Source organism: Oncorhynchus mykiss, chromosome 15, assembly GCF_013265735.2.
Source record: "Oncorhynchus mykiss isolate Arlee chromosome 15, USDA_OmykA_1.1, whole genome shotgun sequence".
In the NCBI taxonomy this organism is placed as follows: Eukaryota; Metazoa; Chordata; class Actinopteri; order Salmoniformes; family Salmonidae; genus Oncorhynchus; species Oncorhynchus mykiss.
The window spans coordinates 618,211-638,726 of record NC_048579.1 but is presented as its reverse complement, the minus strand read 5'-3'; the positions used below and the strand labels follow the sequence as shown (position 1 = coordinate 638,726).

At 44.4% G+C, this 20,516-nt stretch overlaps 1 protein-coding gene across 1 annotated transcript in view; it reads left to right on the top strand.

The window, feature by feature from the left end:
- vipr1b (vasoactive intestinal peptide receptor 1) overlaps positions 1-20,516 on the top strand; it is a 232,596-nt gene that overhangs the window by 166,667 nt on the left and 45,413 nt on the right. Inside the window, 2 exon segments of the mRNA NM_001124642.1 lie at positions 8,228-8,325; positions 20,189-20,321. Coding sequence (NP_001118114.2) covers positions 8,228-8,325; positions 20,189-20,321 — 231 coding nt within the window.

The following is a 20,516-nucleotide window of genomic DNA, read 5'->3' as shown; positions in this document are numbered from 1 at the left end:
CTGGAACAGAGTAGGAGGCAGTTAACTCTGGGCACGCTATTCATCCAAAAGTGAAAATGCTGCCCCCTATCCCAAAAAGGTTATTAAGCAGACACCTCGACGGCCCTGAAGGAACTTCACTGGACTCTATTTACAGTTGCAGTTGGAAGTTTACATACACCTTAGCCAAATACATTTAAACTCAGTTTTTCAAAATTCCTGACATTTAATCCTAGTAAAGATTCACAGTTTTAGGTCAGTTGGGATCACCACTTTATTTTAAGAATGTGAAATATCAGAATAATAATACAGATAATTATTTATTTCAGCTTTTATTTATTTCATCACATTCCCAGTGGGTCAGAAGTTTACATACACTCAATTAGTATTTGGTAGCATTGCCTTTAAATTGTTTAACTTGGGTCAAACGTTTTGGGTAGCCTTTCACAAGGGTCCCACAATAAATTGGGTGAATTTTGGCCCATTCCTCCTGACAGAGCTGGTGTAACTGAGTCAGGTTTGTAGGCCTCCTTGCTCGCACAAGCTTTGTCAGTTCGGCCCACAAATTTTCTGTGGGATTGAGGTCAGGGCTTTGTGATGGCCATTCCAATACCTTGACTTTGTTTTCCTTAAGCAATTTTGTCACAACTTTGGAAGTATGCTTGGGGTCATTGTCCATTTGGAAGACTCATTTGCCACCAAGCTTTAACTTCCTGACTGATGTCTTGAGATGTTGCTTCAATATAGCCAGATCATTTTTTCCTCATAATGCCATCTATTTTGTGAATTGCACCAGTCCCTCCTGCAGCAAAGCACCCCCACAACATGATGCTGCCACCTCTTTGCATCACGGTTGGGATGGTGTTCTTTAGCTTGCAAGCCCCCCTTTTCCTCCCAACATAACAGTTATATTTTTGTGTCATCAGACCAGAGGACATTTCTCCAAAAAGTACGATCTTTGTCCCCATGTGCAGTTGCAAACCGTAGTCTGGCTTTTTTAATGTTGGTTTTGGAGCAGTGGCTTCTTCCTTGCTGAGCGGCCTTTCAGGTTATGTCGATATAGGACTAATTTTACTGTGGATATAGATACTTTTGTACCCGTTTCCTCCAGCATCTTCACAAGGTTCTTTGCTGTTGTTCTGGGATTGATTTGCACTTTTTGCACCAAAGTACATCCATCTCTAGGAGACAGAATGCATCTCCTTCCTTAGTGGTGTGATGACTGCATGGTCCCATGGTGTTTATACTTGCTTACTATTGTTTGTACAGATGAACGTGGTACCTTCAGGCATTTGGAAATTTCTCCCAAGGATGAACCAGACTTGTGGAGGTCTACAGTTTTTTTTCTGAGGTCTTGGCTGATTTCTTTTGATTTTCCCATGATGTCAAGCAAAGAGGCACTGAGTTTGAAGGTAGGCCTTGAAATACATCCACAGATACACCTCCAAATTATGTCAATTAGCCTATCAGAAGCTTCTAAAGCCATGACATCATTTTATGGAATTTTCAACTTAGTGTATGTAAACTTCTGACTCACTGGAATTGTGATGCAGTGAATTAATCTGTCTGTAAACAATTGTTGAAAAAAGTACTTGTCATGCACAAAGTAGATGTCCTAACCGACTTGTCAAAACTATAGTTTGTTAACAAGAAATTTGTGGAGTGGTTGAAAAACAAGTTTTTAACAAAGCTAATCTGAGAACAAGGCTTCCTAAATTCTATCAGCATATCGAATGCACAACACGAGCTGGTAGCATTCTGGATCATTGCTACTCTAACTTCAGCGATGCATACAAAGCCCTCCCAGTTCAGGGTAGCCTCAGACAATAATATTGACATATACGCTGATTCGGTGAGCGAGCTTATTAGCAAGTGCATCTGTGATGTTTTACCCATTGTGACTATTAAAACCTTCCCTAACCAGAAACCGTGGATTGATGGCTTCATTTGAGCAAAACTGAAAGTGCAAACAACTGCTTTTAACCAGGGCAAGGTGACAGGAAACATGACCGAATACAAACAGTGTAGCTATAGCTAACCTACAGTTACTCTGGTAACAGATCATTCCATGATGACATGACTCTATACATAAATGAGTAACCCCTGGTACAGACAATTCCATGATGACATGACTCTATACATAACTGAGTAACCTCTGGTACAGATCATTCCATGATGACATGACTCTTTACATAACTGAATGACACATTAAATCCGTTTTTGGTTTGCGTACCATTAAGAACGAGGTGTTCAGTCCCAGGGTCCTTACCTTAGTGATGTGATTGTTGGGAAAGTTAACTCTAGTCAATGAAAATCGGCGACAGCCCTAGTTCTCATGGACTCAGGAGCGTATGTCTTCTGCCTGTATGACTCAGGCGAAGTTGGGATTTCCCACATACCATTTCATTCGCTCTTCCATCTGTCCATCAACTCCGGGCGAAACACTCTGTCTATCAAGTCCTGGCTATACACTGTCTATCAAGTCCTGGCTAAACACTGTCTATCAACTCCTGGCTAAACACTGTCTATCAACTCCTGGCTAAACACTGTCTATCAACTCCTGGCTAAACACTGTCTATCAACTCCTGGCTAAACACTGTCTATCAAGTCCTGGCTAAACACTATCTATCAAGTCCTGGCTAAACACTATCTATCAAGTCCTGGCTAAACACTGTCTATCAACTCCTGGCTAAACACTGTCTATCAAGTCCTGGCTAAACACTGTCTATCAACTCCTGGCTAAACACTGTCTATCAACTCCTGGCTAAACACTCTGTCTATCAAGTCCTGGCTAAACACTGTCTATCAAGTCCTGGCTAAACACTCTGTCTATCAAGTCCTGGCTAAACACTGTCTATCAAGTCCTGGCTAAACACTGCCTATCAACTCCTGGCTAAACACTGTCTATCAAGTCCTGGCTAAACACTGTCTATCAAGTCCTGGCTAAACACTCTGTCTATCAAGTCCTGGCTAAATCAAATCAAATAAAATGTATTTATATAGCCCTTCGTACATCAGCTGATATCTCAAAGTGCTGTACAGAAACCCAGCCTAAAACACCAAACAGCAAGCAATGCAGGTGTAGAAGCACGGTGGCTAGGAAAAACTCCCTAGAAAGGCCAAAACCTAGGAAGAAACCTAGAGAGGAACCAGGCTATGTGGGGTGGCCAGTCCTCTTCTGGCTGTGCCGGGTGGAGATTATAACAAAACATGGTCAAGATGTTCAAATGTTCATAAATGACCAGCATGGTCGAATAATAATAAGGCAGAATAGTTGAAACTGGAGCAGCAGCACAGTCAGGTGGACTGGGGACAGCAAGGAGTCATCATGTCAGGTATTCCTGGGGCATGGTCCTAGGGCTCAGGTCCTCCGAGAGAGAGAAAGAAAGAGAGAATTAGAGAGAGCATATGTGGGATGGCCAGTCCTCTTCTGGCTGTGCCGGGTGGAGATTATAACAGAACATGGCCAAGATGTTCAAATGTTCATAAATGACCAGCATGGTCAAATAATAATAAGGCAGAACAGTTGAAACTGGAGCAGCAGCACAGCCAGGTGGACTGGGGACAGCAAGGAGTCATCATGTCAGGTAGTCCTGGGGCATGGTCCTAGGGCTCAGGTCCTCCGAGAGAGAGAAAGAGAGAAGGAGAGAATTAGAGAACGCACACTTAGATTCACACAGGACACCGAATAGGACAGGAGAAGTACTCCAGATATAACAAACTGACCCTAGCCCCCCGACACATAAACTACTGCAGCATAAATACTGGAGGCTGAGACAGGAGGGGTCAGGAGACACTGTGGCCCACTCCGAGAACACCCCCGGACAGGGCCAAACAGGAAGGATATAACCCCACCCACTTTGCCAAAGCACAGCCCCCACACCACTAGAGGCATATCTTCAACCACCAACTTACCATCCTGAGACAAGGCTGAGTATAGCCCACAAAGACCTCCGCCACGGCACAACCCAAGCGGGGGGGGGGGGGGGGGCGCCAACCCAGACAGGATGACCACATCAGTGACTCAACCCACTCAGGTGACGCACCCCCTCCAGGGACGGCATGAGAGAGCCCCAGTAAAGCCAGTGACTCAGCCCCTGTAATAGGGTTAGAGGCAGAGAATCCCAGTGGAAAGAGGGGAACCGGCCAGGCAGAGACAGCAAGGGCGGTTCGTTGCTCCAGAGCCTTTCCGTTCACCCTCCCACTCCTGGGCCAGACTACACTCAATCATATGACCCACTGAAGAGATGAGTCTTCAGTAGAGACTTAAAGGTTGAGACCGAGTTTGCGTCTCTGACATGGGTAGGCAGACCGTTCCATAAAAATGGAGCTCTATAGGAGAAAGCCCTGCCTCCAGCTGTTTGCTTAAAAATTCTAGGGACAATTAGGAGGCCTGCGTCTTGTGACCGTAGCGTACGTGTAGGTATGTACGGCAGGACCAAATCAGAGAGATAGGTAGGAGCAAGCCCATGTAATGCTTTGTAGGTTAGCAGTAAAACCTTGAAATCAGCCCTTGCTTTGACAGGAAGCCAGTGTAGAGAGGCTAGCACTGGAGTAATATGATCAAATTTGTTGGTTCTAGTCAGGATTCTAGCAGCCGTATTTAGCACTAACTGAAGTTTATTTAGTGCTTTATCCGGGTAGCCGGAAAGTAGAGCATTGCAGTAGTCTAACCTGGAAGTGACAAAAGCATGGATTCATTTTTCTGCATCATTTTTGGACAGAAAGTTTCTGATTTTTGCAATGTTACGTAGATGGAAAAAAGCTGTCCTTGAAATGGTCTTGATATGTTCTTCAAAAGAGAGATCAGGGTCCAGAGTAACGCCGAGGTCCTTCACAGTTTTATTTGAGACGACTGTACAACCATTACGATTAATTGTCAGATTCAACAGAAGATCTCTTTGTTTCTTGGGACCTAGAACAAGCATCTCTGTTTTGTCCGAGTTTAAAAGTAGAACGTTTGCAGCCATCCACTTCCTTATGTCTGAAACACATTCTTCTAGCAAGGGCAATTTTGGGGCTTCACCATGTTTAATTGAAATGTACAGCTGTGTGTCATCCGCATAGCAGTGAAAGTTAACATTATGTTTTCGAATAACATCCCCAAGAGGTAAAATATATAGTGAAAACAATAGTGGTCCTAAAACGGAACCTTGAGGAACACCGAAATTTACAGTTGATTTGTCAGAGGACAAACCATTCACAGAGACAAACTGATATCTTTCCGACAGATAAGATCTAAACCAGGCCAGAACTTGTCCGTGTAGACCAATTTGGGTTTCCAATCTCTCCAAAAGAATGTGGTGATCGATGGTATCAAAAGCAGCACTAAGGTCTAGGAGCACGAGGACAGATGCAGAGCCTCGGTCCGATGCCATTAAAATGTCATTAACCACCTTCACAAGTGCCGTCTCAGTGCTATGATGGGGTCTAAAACCAGACTGAAGCATTTCGTATACATTGTTTGTCTTCAGGAAGGCAGTGAGTTGTTGCGCAACAGCCTTTTCTAAAATTTTTGAGAGGAATGGAAGATTCGATATAGGCCGATAGTTTTTTATATTTTCTGGGTCAAGGTTTGGCTTTTTCAAGAGAGGCTTTATTACTGCCACTTTTAGTGAGTTTGGTACACATCCGGTGGATAGAGAGCCGTTTATTATGTTCAACATAGGAGGGCCAAGCACAGGAAGCAGCTCTTTCAGTAGTTTAGTTGGAATAGGGTCCAGTATGCAGCTTGAAGGTTTAGAGGCCATGATTATTTTCATCATTGTGTCAAGAGATATAGTACTAAAACACTTGCGCGTCTCTCTTGATCCTAGGTCCTGGCAGAGTTGTGCAGACTCAGGACAACTGAGCTTTGAAGGAATACGCAGATTTAAGGAGGAGTCCGTAATTTGCTTTCTAATAATCATAATCTTTTCCTCAAAGAAGTTAATGAATTTATCACTGCTAAAGTGAAAGTCATCCTCTCTTGGGGAATGCTGCTTTTTAGTTAGCTTTGCGACAGTATCAAAAAGGAATTTCGGATTGTTCTTATTTTCCTCAATTAAGTTAGAAAAATAGGATGATCGAGCAGCAGTAAGGGATCTTCGGTACTGCACAGTACTGTCTTTCCAAGCTAGTCGGAAGACTTACAGTTTGGTGTGGCGCCATTTCCGTTCCAATTTTCTGGAAGCTTGCTTCAGAGCTAGGGTATTTTCTGTGTACCAGGGAGCTAGTTTCTTATGAGAAATGTTTTTAGTTTTTAGGGGTGCAACTGCATCTAGGGTATTGCGCAAGGTTAAGTTGAGTTCCTCAGTTAGGTGGTTAACTGATTTTTGTCCTCTGGCGTCCTTGGGTAGACAGAGGGAATCTGGAAGGACATCAAGGAATCTTTGTGTTGTCTGTGAATTTATAGCACGACTTTTGATGATCCTTGGTTGGGGTCTGAGCAGATTATTTGTTGCAATTGCAAACGTAATAAAATGGTGGTCCGATAGTCCAGGATTATGAGGAAAAACATTAAGCTCCACAACATTTATTCCATGGGACAAAACTAGGTCCAGCGTATGACTGTGACAGTGAGTGGGTCCAGAGACATGTTGGACAAAACCCACTGAGTCGATGATGGCTCCGAAAGCCTTTTGGAGTGGGTCTGTGGACTTTTCCATGTGAATATTAAAGTCACCAAAGATTAGAATATTATCCGCTATGACTACAAGGTCCGATAGGAATTCAGGGAACTCAGTGAGGAACGCTGTATATGGCCCAGGAGGCCTGTAAACAGTAGCTATAAAAAGTGATTGAGTAGGCTGCATAGATTTCATGACTAGAAGCTCAAAAGACGAAAACGTCATTTTTTTTTTTGTAAATTGAAATTTGCTATCGTAAATGTTAGCAACACCTCCGCCTTTGCGGGATGCACGGGGGATATGGTCACTAGTGTAGCCAGGAGGTGAGGCCTCATTTAACAGTAAATTCATCAGGCTTAAGCCATGTTTCAGTCAGGCCAATCACATCAAGATTATGATCAGTGATTAGTTCATTGACTATAATTGCCTTTGAAGTAAGGGATCTAACATTAAGTAGCCCTATTTTGAGATGTGAGGTATCATAATCTCTTTCAATAATGACAGGAATGGAGGTGGTCTTTATCCTAGTGAGATTGCTAAGGCGAACACCGCCATGTTTAGTTTTGCCCAACCTAGGTCGAGGCACAGACACGGTCTCAATGGTGATAGCTGAGCTGACTACACTGACTGTGCTAGTGGCAGACTCCACTATGCTGGCAGGCTGGCTAACAGCCTGCTGCCTGGCCTGCACCCTATTTCATTGTGGAGCTAGAGGAGTTAGAGCCCTGTCTATGTTGGTAGATAAAATGAGAGCACCCCTCCAGCTAGGATGGAGTCCGTCACTCCTCAGCAGGTCAGGCTTGGTCCTGTTTGTGGGTGAGTCCCAGAAAGAGGGCCAATTATCTACAAATTCTATATTTTGGGAGGGGCAGAAAACAGTTTTCAACCAGCGATTGAGTTGTGAGACTCTGCTGTAGAGCTCATCACTCCCCCTGACTCTGTCTATCAAGTCCTGGCTAAACACTGTCTATCAAGTCCTGGCTAAACACTGTCTATAAGGTCCTGGCTAAACACTGTCTATCAAGTCCTGGCTAAACACTGTCTATCAAGTCCTGGCTAAACACTGTCTATCAAGTCCTGGCTAAACACTGTCTATAAAGTCCTGGCTAAACACTGTCTATCAAGTCCTGGCTAAACACTGTCTATCAAGTCCTGGCTAAACACTGTCTATCAAGTCCTGGCTAAACACTGTCTATAAGGTCCTGGCTAAACACTGTCTATCAAGTCCTGGCTAAACACTGTCTATCAAGTCCTGGCTAAACACTGTCTATCAAGTCCTGGCTAAACACTGTCTATAAAGTCCTGGCTAAACACTGTCTATCAAGTCCTGGCTAAACACTGTCTATCAAGTGCTGGCTAAACACTGTCTATCAACTCCTGGCTAAACACTGTCTATCAAGTCCTGACTAAACACTGTCTATCAACTCCTGGCTAAACACTGTCTATCAACTCCTGGCTAAACACTGTCTATCAACTCCTGGCTAAACACTGTCTATCAAACTCCTGGCTAAACACTGTGTCCATCAACTCCTGGCTAAATCCTTGGATCCTAGCGCAGCAGGAGATCATGTATGTTGGAAATATGAATAATCCAACGTGATTTATAAAATTAACTATTGTTTGTTGTGTGTGTTTCTCAGGGGAACTTCTTCTGGCAGGTGAAAATTGGTTACACTGTTGGACACAGCATCTCCCTGATCTCCCTCATCACATCGATAGTCATATTGAGTATCTTCAGGTAAATACCTACTATAGATTTACTAAGTATCTGCAGGTGGTACCTACCTACTATAGTCTTATTGAATATCTGCAGGTGGTAACTACCTACTATAGTCTTATTGAATATCTTCAGGTGGTACCTACCTACTATAGTCATACTGAGTAAATTTCAGGTAATTACCTGCTATTGTCATACCCAAAGGACTGGGCAATCTCGCTCTCCGAGGCCAACGTGAGTAAGGTCTTTAATCAGGTCAACAGTAGCAAGGCCAGGTAGCTGGATGATGTTCTAGGGCACGTTCTCAGCCCATGCGTTGAACAGCAGGTAGGCATATTCACGGTAATTTACAACCTCTCCTTGTTCCAGTCTTTAATCCCCACATGTTTTATGATGACCACCATCAATCCTGTCCCCAAGAACTCCAGTGCTTCACCATGACTCCTGCCCTGTATCACTCACATCTGTAATCATGAAGTGCTTTGAGAGGATGGTTAGGGAACACATTAACTCCATCATTCCAGACACCCTGGACCCACTCCAATTTGCATACGACAGATCCATAGACGACCATTATCAAATGCACCCCACACTGCCCTCTCCTACCTAAACAATAGTGTGGTAAACCGTGGGGTGTTGGGTTGAGCGTGCAGAGATTAAAACAGAGACAGGGAGGTTTTAGTCAGCAAACACAACTTTACTAAGACAGAAAATCACATAGGTTTGGCTCAGTCCTTCTTCTCAGCTTTGGCTTTGTGTGCGTTGTGTCATCGTGCTCCTTTTATGTGGCCTCCACTTTTTTTTTTTTTTTCTTCTTTTTTTAAAAATTTTACCCCTTTTTCTCCCCAATTTCGTGGTATCCAATTGTTTTAGTAGCTACTATCTTGTCTCATTGCTACAACTCCCGTACGGGCTCGGGAGAGACGAAGGTTGAAAGTCATGCGCCCGGCAGAGCCTGGTTGCGAACCCAGGGACTCTGATGGCACAGCTGGCGCGACAGTACAGCGCCCTTAACCACTGCGCCACCCGGGAGGCCTCTGGTTGGCACTTTCCCCTAGTTTCCTCCACTTGGAGCTAACTGTGTCGGGGTGCCCAGCTCGTGTACTCAAAACAGAGGGAGCCAACGTCGCCTCACATACTTCCCCTCTATTACCACACCCCGGGGTAGACCTCCTGGGATATCACAAAGAGGAACACCTATCTGAGAATGCTGTTCATTGACTCCAACTCAGCGTTCAACACCATTGTCCCCTCCAAGCTCGTCACTTAGCTAAGGACCCTGGGACTAAACACCTCCCTCTGCAACTGGATCCTGGACTTCCTGACAGACCGACCCCAGGTGGTGAGGGTAGGCAACATCAACTCTGCAATGCTAACCCTCAACATGGGCCCCATCAGGGGTATATGCGCGACTCCAACACCATCATTCAGTTTGCTGACGACATGACGGTGGTAGGCCTGATCACTGATGACGATGAGCCTATAGGGAGGAGGTCAGAGACCTGGCCGTATGGTGCCAGGACAGCAACCTCTCCCTCAACGTCAGCAAGACAAGGGAAGTGATTCTGGACTACAGGAAATGGAGGGCCGAGCACGCCCCCATCCACATCAATTGGGCTGCAGTGTAGAGGGTCGAGAGCTTCAAGTTCGTTGGTGTCCAAATCACTAAGGACTTAACATGATCCATTCACAGAAGCACAGTCGTGAAGAAGGCATGACATCGTCTCTTCCCCCTGGGGAGGATGAAAAGATTTGACATGGGCCCTCAAATCCTGAAAGTTATACAGCTACACTGTTGAGAGCATCTTGACTGGCTATATCACTGCTTGGTATGGCAACAGCACCGCCCTTGATAGCATGCCACTACAGAGAGTGGGACATCACCAAGCGGACATCCAGTGATAAAGACTCCAGCCACCCCAAGCCGTAGACTGTTTTCTCTGGTTCTACACAGCAGGCGGTACTGGTGCATCAAGACTGCCACAAACAGGCTCCTGAACAGCTTCTATCCCCAAGCCATAAGACTGATAAATACATAACTATATGGCTACACAGACTATCTGAAGGACCCCTGAATTGTATTCTTATTTCTACACTGTCTCTACACACACTGACACTCCAACACACTCGCACGGCCATACACACTACACACCTTGTCTCTACGTTCACTGACACGGCCCTGCACACTACACACCCTGACACTCCAACACACACTCATAGGGCCCTACACACACAGATTCTCCAACACACACACAAACATTCACTCCATCATTTGCTCACTCACTTAACAGGCACATACATTCATATTGACTCTACACAAACCCACTCACATACATTCATCATATATACTGCACTGCTGCTACTCTATCTATCATATATCCTGATGTCTAATCACCGTTACCTTTACATATCTACGTCCATCACTCCAGTATCCCTGCACATTGTAAATTTGGTGAGGACTAAAATCAGGGATGAGAACTGCAGGGCGGAGACCACTGTGCAGAGACAGGGTGTGTAGTGTGTAGGGCCCTGTGAGTGTGCATAGAGACAGGGTGTGTAGTGTGTAGGGCAGTGTGAGTGTGCATAGAGACAGGGCGTGAAGTGTGTAGGGCCCTGTGAGCGTGCATAGAGACAGGGTGTGTAGTGTGTAGGGCCCTGTGAGTGTGCATAGAGACAGGGTGTGTAGTGTGTAGGGCCCTGTGAGTGTGCATAGAGACAGGGTGTGTAGTGTGTAGGGCCCTGTGAGTGTGCATAGAGACAGGATGTGTAGTGTGTAGGGCCCTGTGAGTGTGCATAGAGACAGGGTGTATAGTGTGTAGGGCATTGTGAGTGTGCATAGAGACAGGGTGCGTAGTGTGTAGGGCCCTGTGAGCGTGCATAGAGACAGGGTGTGTAGTGTGTAGGGCCCTGTGAGTGTGCATAGAGACAGGGTGTGTAGTGTGTAGGGCCCTGTGAGTGTGCATAGAGACAGGGTGTGTAGTGTGTAGGGCCCTGTGAGTGTGCATAGAGACAGGATGTGTAGTGTGTAGGGCCCTGTGAGTGTGCATAGAGACAGGGTGTGTAGTGTGTAGGGCATTGTGAGTGTGCATAGAGACAGGGTGCGTAGTGTGTAGGGCCCTGTGAGTGTGCATAGAGACAGGGTGTGTAGTGTGTAGGGCCCTGTGAGTGTGTTGGAGTGTCAGTGTGTTACTTAGTGCAAAAGACAATTGCATTGTTTTTCTTCATTGGTTAAGTTTTTAGTAATTCCTTTTTGAGATATGTTCTTGTTTATAGGGAGTAGAAAATAACATGGCTATATACAGGAAGTAGAAAATAACATGGCTATATACAGGAAGTATAAAATAACATGGCTATATACAGGAAGTATATAATAACATGGCTATATACAGAAAGTATAAAATAGCATGGCTATATACAGGAAGTATAAAATAGCATGGCTATATACAGGGAGTATGAAATAACATGGCTATATACAGGAAGTAGAAAATAACATGGCTATATACAGGAAGTAGAAAATAGCATGGCTATATACAGGGAGTAGAAAATAACATGGCTATATACAGGAAGTATAAAATAGCATGGCTATATACAGGGAGTATAAAATAACATGGCTATATACAGGGAGTAGAAAATAACATGGCTATATACAGGAAGTATAAAATAACATGGCTATATACAGGAAGTAGAAAATAGCATGGCTATATACAGGGAGTATAAAATAACATGGCTATATACAGGAAGTAGAAAATAACATGGCTATATACAGGAAGTAGAAAATAACATGGCTATATACAGGAAGTAGAAAATAACATGGCTATATACAGGGAGTATAAAATAACATGGCTATATACAGGAAGTAGAAAATAACATGGCTATATACAGGAAGTAGAAAATAACATGGCTATATACAGGAAGTAGAAAATAACATGGCTATATACAGGAAGTATAAAATAACATGGCTATATACAGAAAGTATAAAATAACATGGCTATATACAGGGAGTATAAAATAACATGGCTATATACAGGAAGTATAAAATAACATGGCTATATACAGGGAGTATAAAATAACATGGCTATATACAGAAAGGATAAAATAACATGGCTATATACAGGAAGTAGAAAATAGCATGGCTATATACAGGAAGTATAAAATAACATGGCTATATACAGGGAGTATAAAATAACATGGCTATATACAGGGAGTATAAAATAACATGGCTATATACAGGGAGTAGAAAATAACATGGCTATATACAGGAAGTATAAAATAACATGGCTATATACAGGGAGTATAAAATAACATGGCTATATACAGGGAGTATAAAATAACATGGCTATATACAGGGAGTATAAAATAACATGGCTATATACAGAAAGGATAAAATAACATGGCTATATACAGGAAGTAGAAAATAGCATGGCTATATACAGGAAGTAGAAAATAACATGGCTATATACAGGAAGTATAAAATAGCATGGCTATATACAGGAAGTATAAAATAACATGGCTATATACAGGAAGTATAAAATAACATGGCTATATACAGGAAGTAGAAAATAACATGGCTATATACAGGAAGTAGAAAATAACATGGCTATATACAGGGAGTATAAAATAACATGGCTATATACAGGGAGTATAAAATAACAAAGTGACTAGACAACAGGATAGATAATAGACAGTAACAGCAGTATACTGTAGGTAAGGGTAAAGGATAGATAATAGACAGTAACAGCAGTATACTGTAGGTAGGGGTAAAGGATAGATAATAGACAGTAACAGCAGTATACTGTAGGTAGGGGTAAAGGATAGATAATAGACAGTAACAGCAGTATACTGTAGGTAGGGGTAAAGGATAGATAATAGACAGTAACAGCAGTATACTGTAGGTAGGGGTAAAGGATAGATAATAGACAGTAACAGCAGTATACTGTAGGTAGGGGTAAAGGATAGATATTAGACAGTAACAGCAGTATACTGTAGGTAGGGGTAAAGGATAGATAATAGACAGTAACAGCAGTATACTGTAGGTAGGGGTAAAGGATAGATATTAGACAGTAACAGCAGTATACTGTAGGTGGGGGTAAAGGATAGATAATAGACAGTAACAGCAATATACTGTAGGTAGGGGTAAAGGATAGATCATAGACAGTAACAGCAGTATACTGTAGGTAGGGGTAAAGGATAGATAATAGACAGTAACAGCAGTATACTGTAGGTAGGGGTAAAGGATAGATAATAGACAGTAACAGCAGTATACTGTAGGTAGGGGTAAAGGATAGATAATAGACAGTAACAGCAGTATACTGTAGGTGGGGGTAAAGGATAGATAATAGACAGTAACATCAGTATACTGTAGGTAGGGGTAAAGGATAGATAATAGACAGTAACAGCAGTATACTGTAGGTAGGGGTAAAGGATAGATAATAGACAGTAACAGCAGTATACTGTAGGTAGGGGTAAAGGATAGATAATAGACAGTAACAGCAGTATACTGTAGGTAGGGGTAAAGGATAGATAATAGACAGTAACAGCAGTATACTGTAGGTAGGGGTAAAGGATAGATAATAGACAGTAACAGCAGTATACTGTAGGTGGGGGTAAAGGATAGATAATAGACAGTAACAGCAGTATACTGTAGGTAGGGGTAAAGGATAGATAATAGACAGTAACAGCAGTATACTGTAGGTAGGGGTAAAGGATAGATAATAGACAGTAACAGCAGTATACTGTAGGTAGGGGTAAAGGATAGATAATAGACAGTAACAGCAGTATACTGTAGGTAGGGGTAAAGGATAGATAATAGACAGTAACAGCAGTATACTGTAGGTAGGGGTAAAGGATAGATAATAGACAGTAACAGCAGTATACTGTAGGTGGGGGTAAAGGATAGATAATATACAGTAACAGCAGTATACTGTAGGTGGGGGTAAAGGATAGATCATAGACAGTAGCAGCAGTATACTGTAGGTGGGGGTAAAGGATAGATAATATACAGTAACAGCAGTATACTGTAGGTAGGGGTAAAGGATAGATAATAGACAGTAACAGCAGTATACTGTAGGTAGGGGTAAAGGACAGATAATAGACAGTAACAGCAGTAGACTGTAGGTAGGGGTAAAGGATAGATCATAGACAGTAACAGCAGTATACTGTAGGTGGGGGTAAAGGATAGATAATATACAGTAACAGCAGTATACTGTAGGTGGGGGTAAAGGATAGATCATAGACAGTAGCAGCAGTATACTGTAGGTAGGGGTAAAGTGACTAGACAACAGGATAGATAATAAACAGTAACAGTAGTGTATGGTGTGTGTATGTGTGTGTGTGTGTGTGTGGGTGTGCGTGTGTGTGCGTGTGTGCGTGTGTGTGCGTGTGTGGAGTCCAGTGTGTGTATATAGAGTCAGAGATTTCGTAAAAAAGGGTCAATGCAGGACGTCCAGTAGTGATTTATTTCGTAGTTTTGTTCAGCTTCTGGCTTGGGGTAAGAAGCTGTTTAGGGTCATGTTAGTTCCTGATCTGGTGCACTGGTAATGCTTGCTGTGCGAAAGCATAGAAAATCGTCTATGGCTTGGATGACGTTGACAATTTTTTGGGGACTTGCTCTGACACCGCCTGGCATAAAGGTCCTGGATTGCAGGGAGCTCGGCCCCTGTGATCAAATCAAATCAAATCAAATTGTATTTGTCACATACACATGGTTAGCAGATGTTAATGCGAGTGTAGCGAAATGCTTGTGCTTCTAGTTCCGACAATGCAGTAATAACCAACAAGTAATCTAGCTAACAGTTCCAAAACTACTACCTTATAGACACAAGTGTAAGGGGATAAAGAATATGTACATAAAGGTATATTAATGAGTGATGGTACAGAGCGGCATAGGCAAGGTACAGTAGATGGTATTGAGTGCAGTATATACATATGAGATGAGTATGTAAACAAAGTGGCATAGTTAAAGTGGCTAGTGATACATGTATTACATAAAGATGCAGTAGATGATATAGAATACAGTATATACATATACATATGAGATGAATAATGTAGGGTATGTAACATTATATTAGGTAGCATTGTTTAAAGTGGCTAGTGATATATTTTACATAATTTCCCATCAATTCCCATTATTAAAGTGGCTGGAGTTGAGTCAGTGTATTGGCAGCAGCCACTCAGTGTTAGTGGTGGCTGTTTAACCGTCTGATGGCCTTGAGATAGAAGCTGTTTTTCAGTCTCTCAGTCCCAGCTTTGATGCACCTGTACTGACCTCGCCTTCTGGATGATAGCGGGGTGAACAGGCAGTGGCTCGGGTGGTTGTTGTCCTTGAGGATCTTTATGGCCTTCCTGTGACATCGGGTGGTGTAGGTGTCCTGGAGGGCAGGTAGTTTGCCCCCGGTGATGCGTTGTGCAGACCTCACTACCCTCTGGAGAGCCTTACGGTTGTGGGCGGAGCAGTTGACGTACCAGGCGGTGATACAGCACGACAAGATGCTCTCGATTGTGCATCTGTAGAAGTTTGTGAGTGCTTTAGGTGACAAGCCGAATTTCTTCAGCCTACTGAGGTTGAAGAGGCGCTGCTGCGCCTTCTTCACGATGCTGTCTGTGTGGGTGGACCAATTCAGTTTGTCTGTGATGTGTATGCCGAGGAACTTAAAACTTACTACCCTCTCCACTACTGTTCCATCGATGTGGATAGGGGGGTGTTCCCTCTGCTGTTTCCTGAAGTCCACAATCATCTCCTTAGTTTTGTTGACGTTGAGTGTGAAGTTATTTTCCTGACACCACACTCCGAGGGCCCTCACCTCCTCCCTGTAGGCCGTCTCGTCGTTGTTGGTAATCAAGCCTACCACTGTTGTGTCGTCCGCAAACTTGATGATTGAGTTGGAGGCGTGCGTGGCCAAGCAGTCGTGGGTGAACAGGGAGTACAGGAGAGGGCTCAGAACGCACCCTTGTGGGGCCCCAGTGTTGAGGATCAGTGGGGTGGAAATGTTGTTGCCTACCCTCACCACCTGGGGGCGGCCCGTCAGGAAGTCAAGTACCCAGTTGCACAGGGCGGGGTCGAGGCCCAGGGTCTCGAGCTTGATGACGAGCTTGGAGGGCACTATGGTGTTAAATGCCGAGCTGTAGTCGATGAACAGCATTCTCACATAGGTATTCCTCTTGTCCAGATGGGTTAGGGCAGTGTGCAATGTGGTTGAGATTGCATCGTCTGTGGACCTATTTGGGCGGTAAGCAAATTGGAGTGGGTCTAGGGTGTCAGGTAGGGTGGAGGTGATATGGTCCTTGACTAGTCTCTCAAAGCACTTCATGATGACGGAAATGAGTGCTACGGGGCGGTAGTCGTTTAGCTCAGTTACCTTAGCTTTCTTGGGAACAGGAACAATGGTGGCCCTCTTGAAGCATGTGGGAACAACAGACTGGGATAGTGATTGATTGAATATGTCAGTAAACACACCAGCCAGCTGGTCTGCGTATGCTCTGAGGGCGCGGTTGGGGATGCCGTCTGGGCCTGCAGCCTTGCGAGGGTTTACACGTTTAAATGTTTTCCTCACGTCGGCTGCAGTGAAGGAGAGTCTGCATGTTTTAGTTGCGGGCCGTGTCAGTGGCACTGTATTGTCCTCAAAGCGGGCAAAAAAGTTATTTAGTCTGCCTGGGAGCAAGACATCCTGGTCCGTGACTGGGCTGGTTTTCTTTTTCTAATCCGTGATTGACTGTAGACCCTGCCACATACCTCTTGTGTCTGAGCTGTTGAATTGAGATTCTACTTTGTCTCTATACTGACGTTTAGCTTGTTTGATTGCCTTGCGGAGGGAATAGTTACACTGTTTGTATTCGGTCATGTTTCCGGTCACTTTGCCCTGATTAAAAGCAGTGGTTCGGGCTTTCAGTTTCACGCGAATGCTGCCATCAATCCACGGTTTCTGGTTTGGGAATGTTTTAATCGTTGCTATGGGAACGACATATTCAACGCAAGTTCTAATGAACTCACTCACCGAATCAGCGTATTCGTCAATGTTGTTGTCTGACGCAATACGAAACATATTCCAGTCCACGTGATGGAAGCAGTCTTGGAGTGTGGAATCAGATTGGTCCGACCAGCGTTGAACAGACCTCAGCGCGGGAGCTTCTTGTTTTAGTTTCTGTCTGTAGGCAGGGATCAACAAAATGGAGTCGTGGTCAGCTTTTCCGAAAGGAGGGCGGGGCAGGGCCTTATATGCGTCGCGGAAGTTAGAATAGCAGTGATCCAAGGTTTTTCCAGCCCTGTTTGAACAATCGATATGCTGATAAAAATTAGGGAGGCTTGTTTTCAGATTAGCCTTGTTAAAATCCCCAGCTACAATGAATGCAGCCTCCGGATAAATGGATTCCAGTTTGCAAAGAGTCAAATAAAGTTCGTTCAGAGCCATCGATGTGTCTGCTTTGGGGGGAATATATACGGCTGTGATTATAATCGAAGATAATTCCCTTGGTAGATAATGTGGTCGACATTTGATTGTGAGGAATTCTAAATCAGGTGAACAGAAGGACTTGAGTACCTGTATGTTGTTATGATCACACCACGTCACGTTAACCATGAAGCATACGCCCCCGCCCCTCTTCTTACCAGGAAGATGTTTGTTTCTGTCTGCGCGATGCGTGGAGAAACCAGCTGGCTGCACCGATTCCGATAGCGTCTCTCCAGTGAGCCATGTTTCCGTGAAGCAAAGAATGTTACAGTCTCTGATGTCCCTCTTGTTGTCAAGAGACTGGACATTGGCGAGAAGAATGCTAGGGAGTGGTGCACGATGTGCCCGTCTCCGGAGTCTGACCAGAAGACCGCTCCGTTTCCCCCTTTTACGAAGTTGTTTTTTGGGGTCGCCGGCTGGGATCCATTCCGTTGTCCTGGGTGAAAGGCAGAACACAGGATCCGCTTCGCGAAAGTCATATTCTTGGTCGTACTGATGGTGAGTTGACGCTGCTCTTATGTTCAGTAGTTCTTCTCAACTGTATGTAATGAAACCTAAGATGACCTGGGGTACCAATGTAAGAAATAACACGTAAAAAAACAAAAAACTGCATAGTTTCCTAGGAACGCGAAGCGAGGCGGCCATCTCTGTCGGCGCCGGAAGTGATGTACTGGACGGTACGCACTACCCTCTGTAGCTCCATGCAGTCGGATGCCAAGGAATTTCCATACCAAGCGGTGATGCTGTCACTCAAGATTCTGTCAATGGTGCACCTCTAGAACTTTTTGAGGATCTGGGGGCCCATGCCAAATTTATTCAGCCTCCTGAGGGGGAAGAGGCGTTGTCGTGCCCTCTTCACGACTGTGTTGGTGTTTGTGGACCATGATTAATCTTTAGTGGACACTGAGGAACTTGAAGCTCTCGACCGGCTCCACTGCAGGCCCGTCTAATCGTGCTCGGCCCTCCATTTCCTGTAGTCCACGATCAGCTCCTTTGTCTTGCTGATACCTGGCACCAAACTGACAGTGCTCTGACCTCCTCCCTATAGGCTGTCTCATTGTTGTCAGTGATCAGGCCTACCACCTTGTCGGCAAACTTAATGATGGTTTAAGAGTCGTACTTAGCCACGCAGTCGTGTGTGAACAGGGAGTACAGGAGGGGGCTAAGCACGCATCCCTGAGGGGCCCCCGTGTTTAGGGTCAGCCGGGTGGATGTGTTGTTGCCTACCCTTACCACCTGGGGACGGCTCGTCAGGAAGTCCTGGATCGAGTTGCAAAGGGAGGTGTTCAGTCCCAGGGTCCTTAGCTTAGTGATGAGCTTTGAGGGCACTATGGTGTTGAACGCTGAGCTGTAGTCAATGAACAGCATTCTCACATAGGTGCTCCTCTTGTCCAGGTAGGAGAGGGCAGTGTGGAGTGCATTTGAGATTGCTTCATCTGTTTATCTGTTGGTACGGTATGCGAATTGGAGTGGGTCTAGGGTTTCTGGGATAATGGTGTTGATGTGACCCATGACCAGCCTTTCAAAACACTTCATGGCTACAGCTGTTAGCCAGCTGCATACCACCCTGCCCCCCGCTGCTGACTTGCCTCTGAAACTAAGCATTGTGGGTCCTGGTCGGTCCCTGGATGGGAGACCAGATGCTGCTGGAAGTGGTGTTGGAGGGCCAGTAGGAGGCACTATTTCTTCGGGTCAAAAAAAAAAGATTGGGGATGTTACTCTATGTAGGGTGCCGCCTTTCAGATGGGACGTTAAACGGGTATCATGACTCGCTGTGGTCACTAAAGATCACATGGAATAGGGGTGTTAACCCTGGTGTCCTGGATAAATTCCCAAGCTGGCCCTCATACCATGGCCACATAATCATCCCAGGCTTCCAATTGGCTGATTCAGGGTGTTAGAGGAAAGGAACACCAAGGTACATCCCAAATGCCTCCCTATATAGTGCACTACTGTTGACCAGGGCCCTATTCCCAATATAGTGCAATACTTTAGACAAGGGCCCTATTCCCTATGTAGTTCACTACTTTTGACCAGGACCTATAGAGAATAGGGTGCCATTTGGGATGCAACCTCATACATCACTACTAAGCATCACTCTGCTTTGGGTCATCTATGCTTCAGTCATTACACACCACAGACCTTCAGACTGTGAGATATTAAGGCTTATGTTGAAGTTGTTGGCTGAAAGCTCATTTATAAATCCACATGCTTCAGTATCTCACTGTGTTTCGATAAGCTCTTTATGGTGGTTATTGAGGATTGAGAAAAGGCTTTGTTCTCCCTCCGTATCCCTCCACAGTGTCAGAGAACCAAAAGGTTTCATTAGTATTTCATTCATTCATCAATTAGTGGTCATTCTTTCTCCATTTCTCAATTCCATAGACAGTGGAAGTTCTTTGGTCACACTGGATGTAACATGTCGTGTGTGTCTCCCCTAGGAAACTCCACTGCACTAGGAACTACATCCACATGCACCTGTTTGTGTCATTCATCTTGAAGGCCATCGCTGTGTTTACGAAGGATGTGGTTCTGTACCAGGTCGGAGAGGTTGACAACTGCTCCCCAGGATCCGTAAGTACACAGCCCGTGTCTGTGGGTGTGTGTAAGTATATGTGTGTGTGAGTGTATGTGTGTTAATTGTACCAACCTCAGGAGACAGTGTTTAAATAGAGAAAAACCTCCACCTTCCAACATTATAATCCATCTTGTTGAACATGTCTGTATTTCAAACACTTCTCAAATCAAACTTTATTTTTCACATGCGCC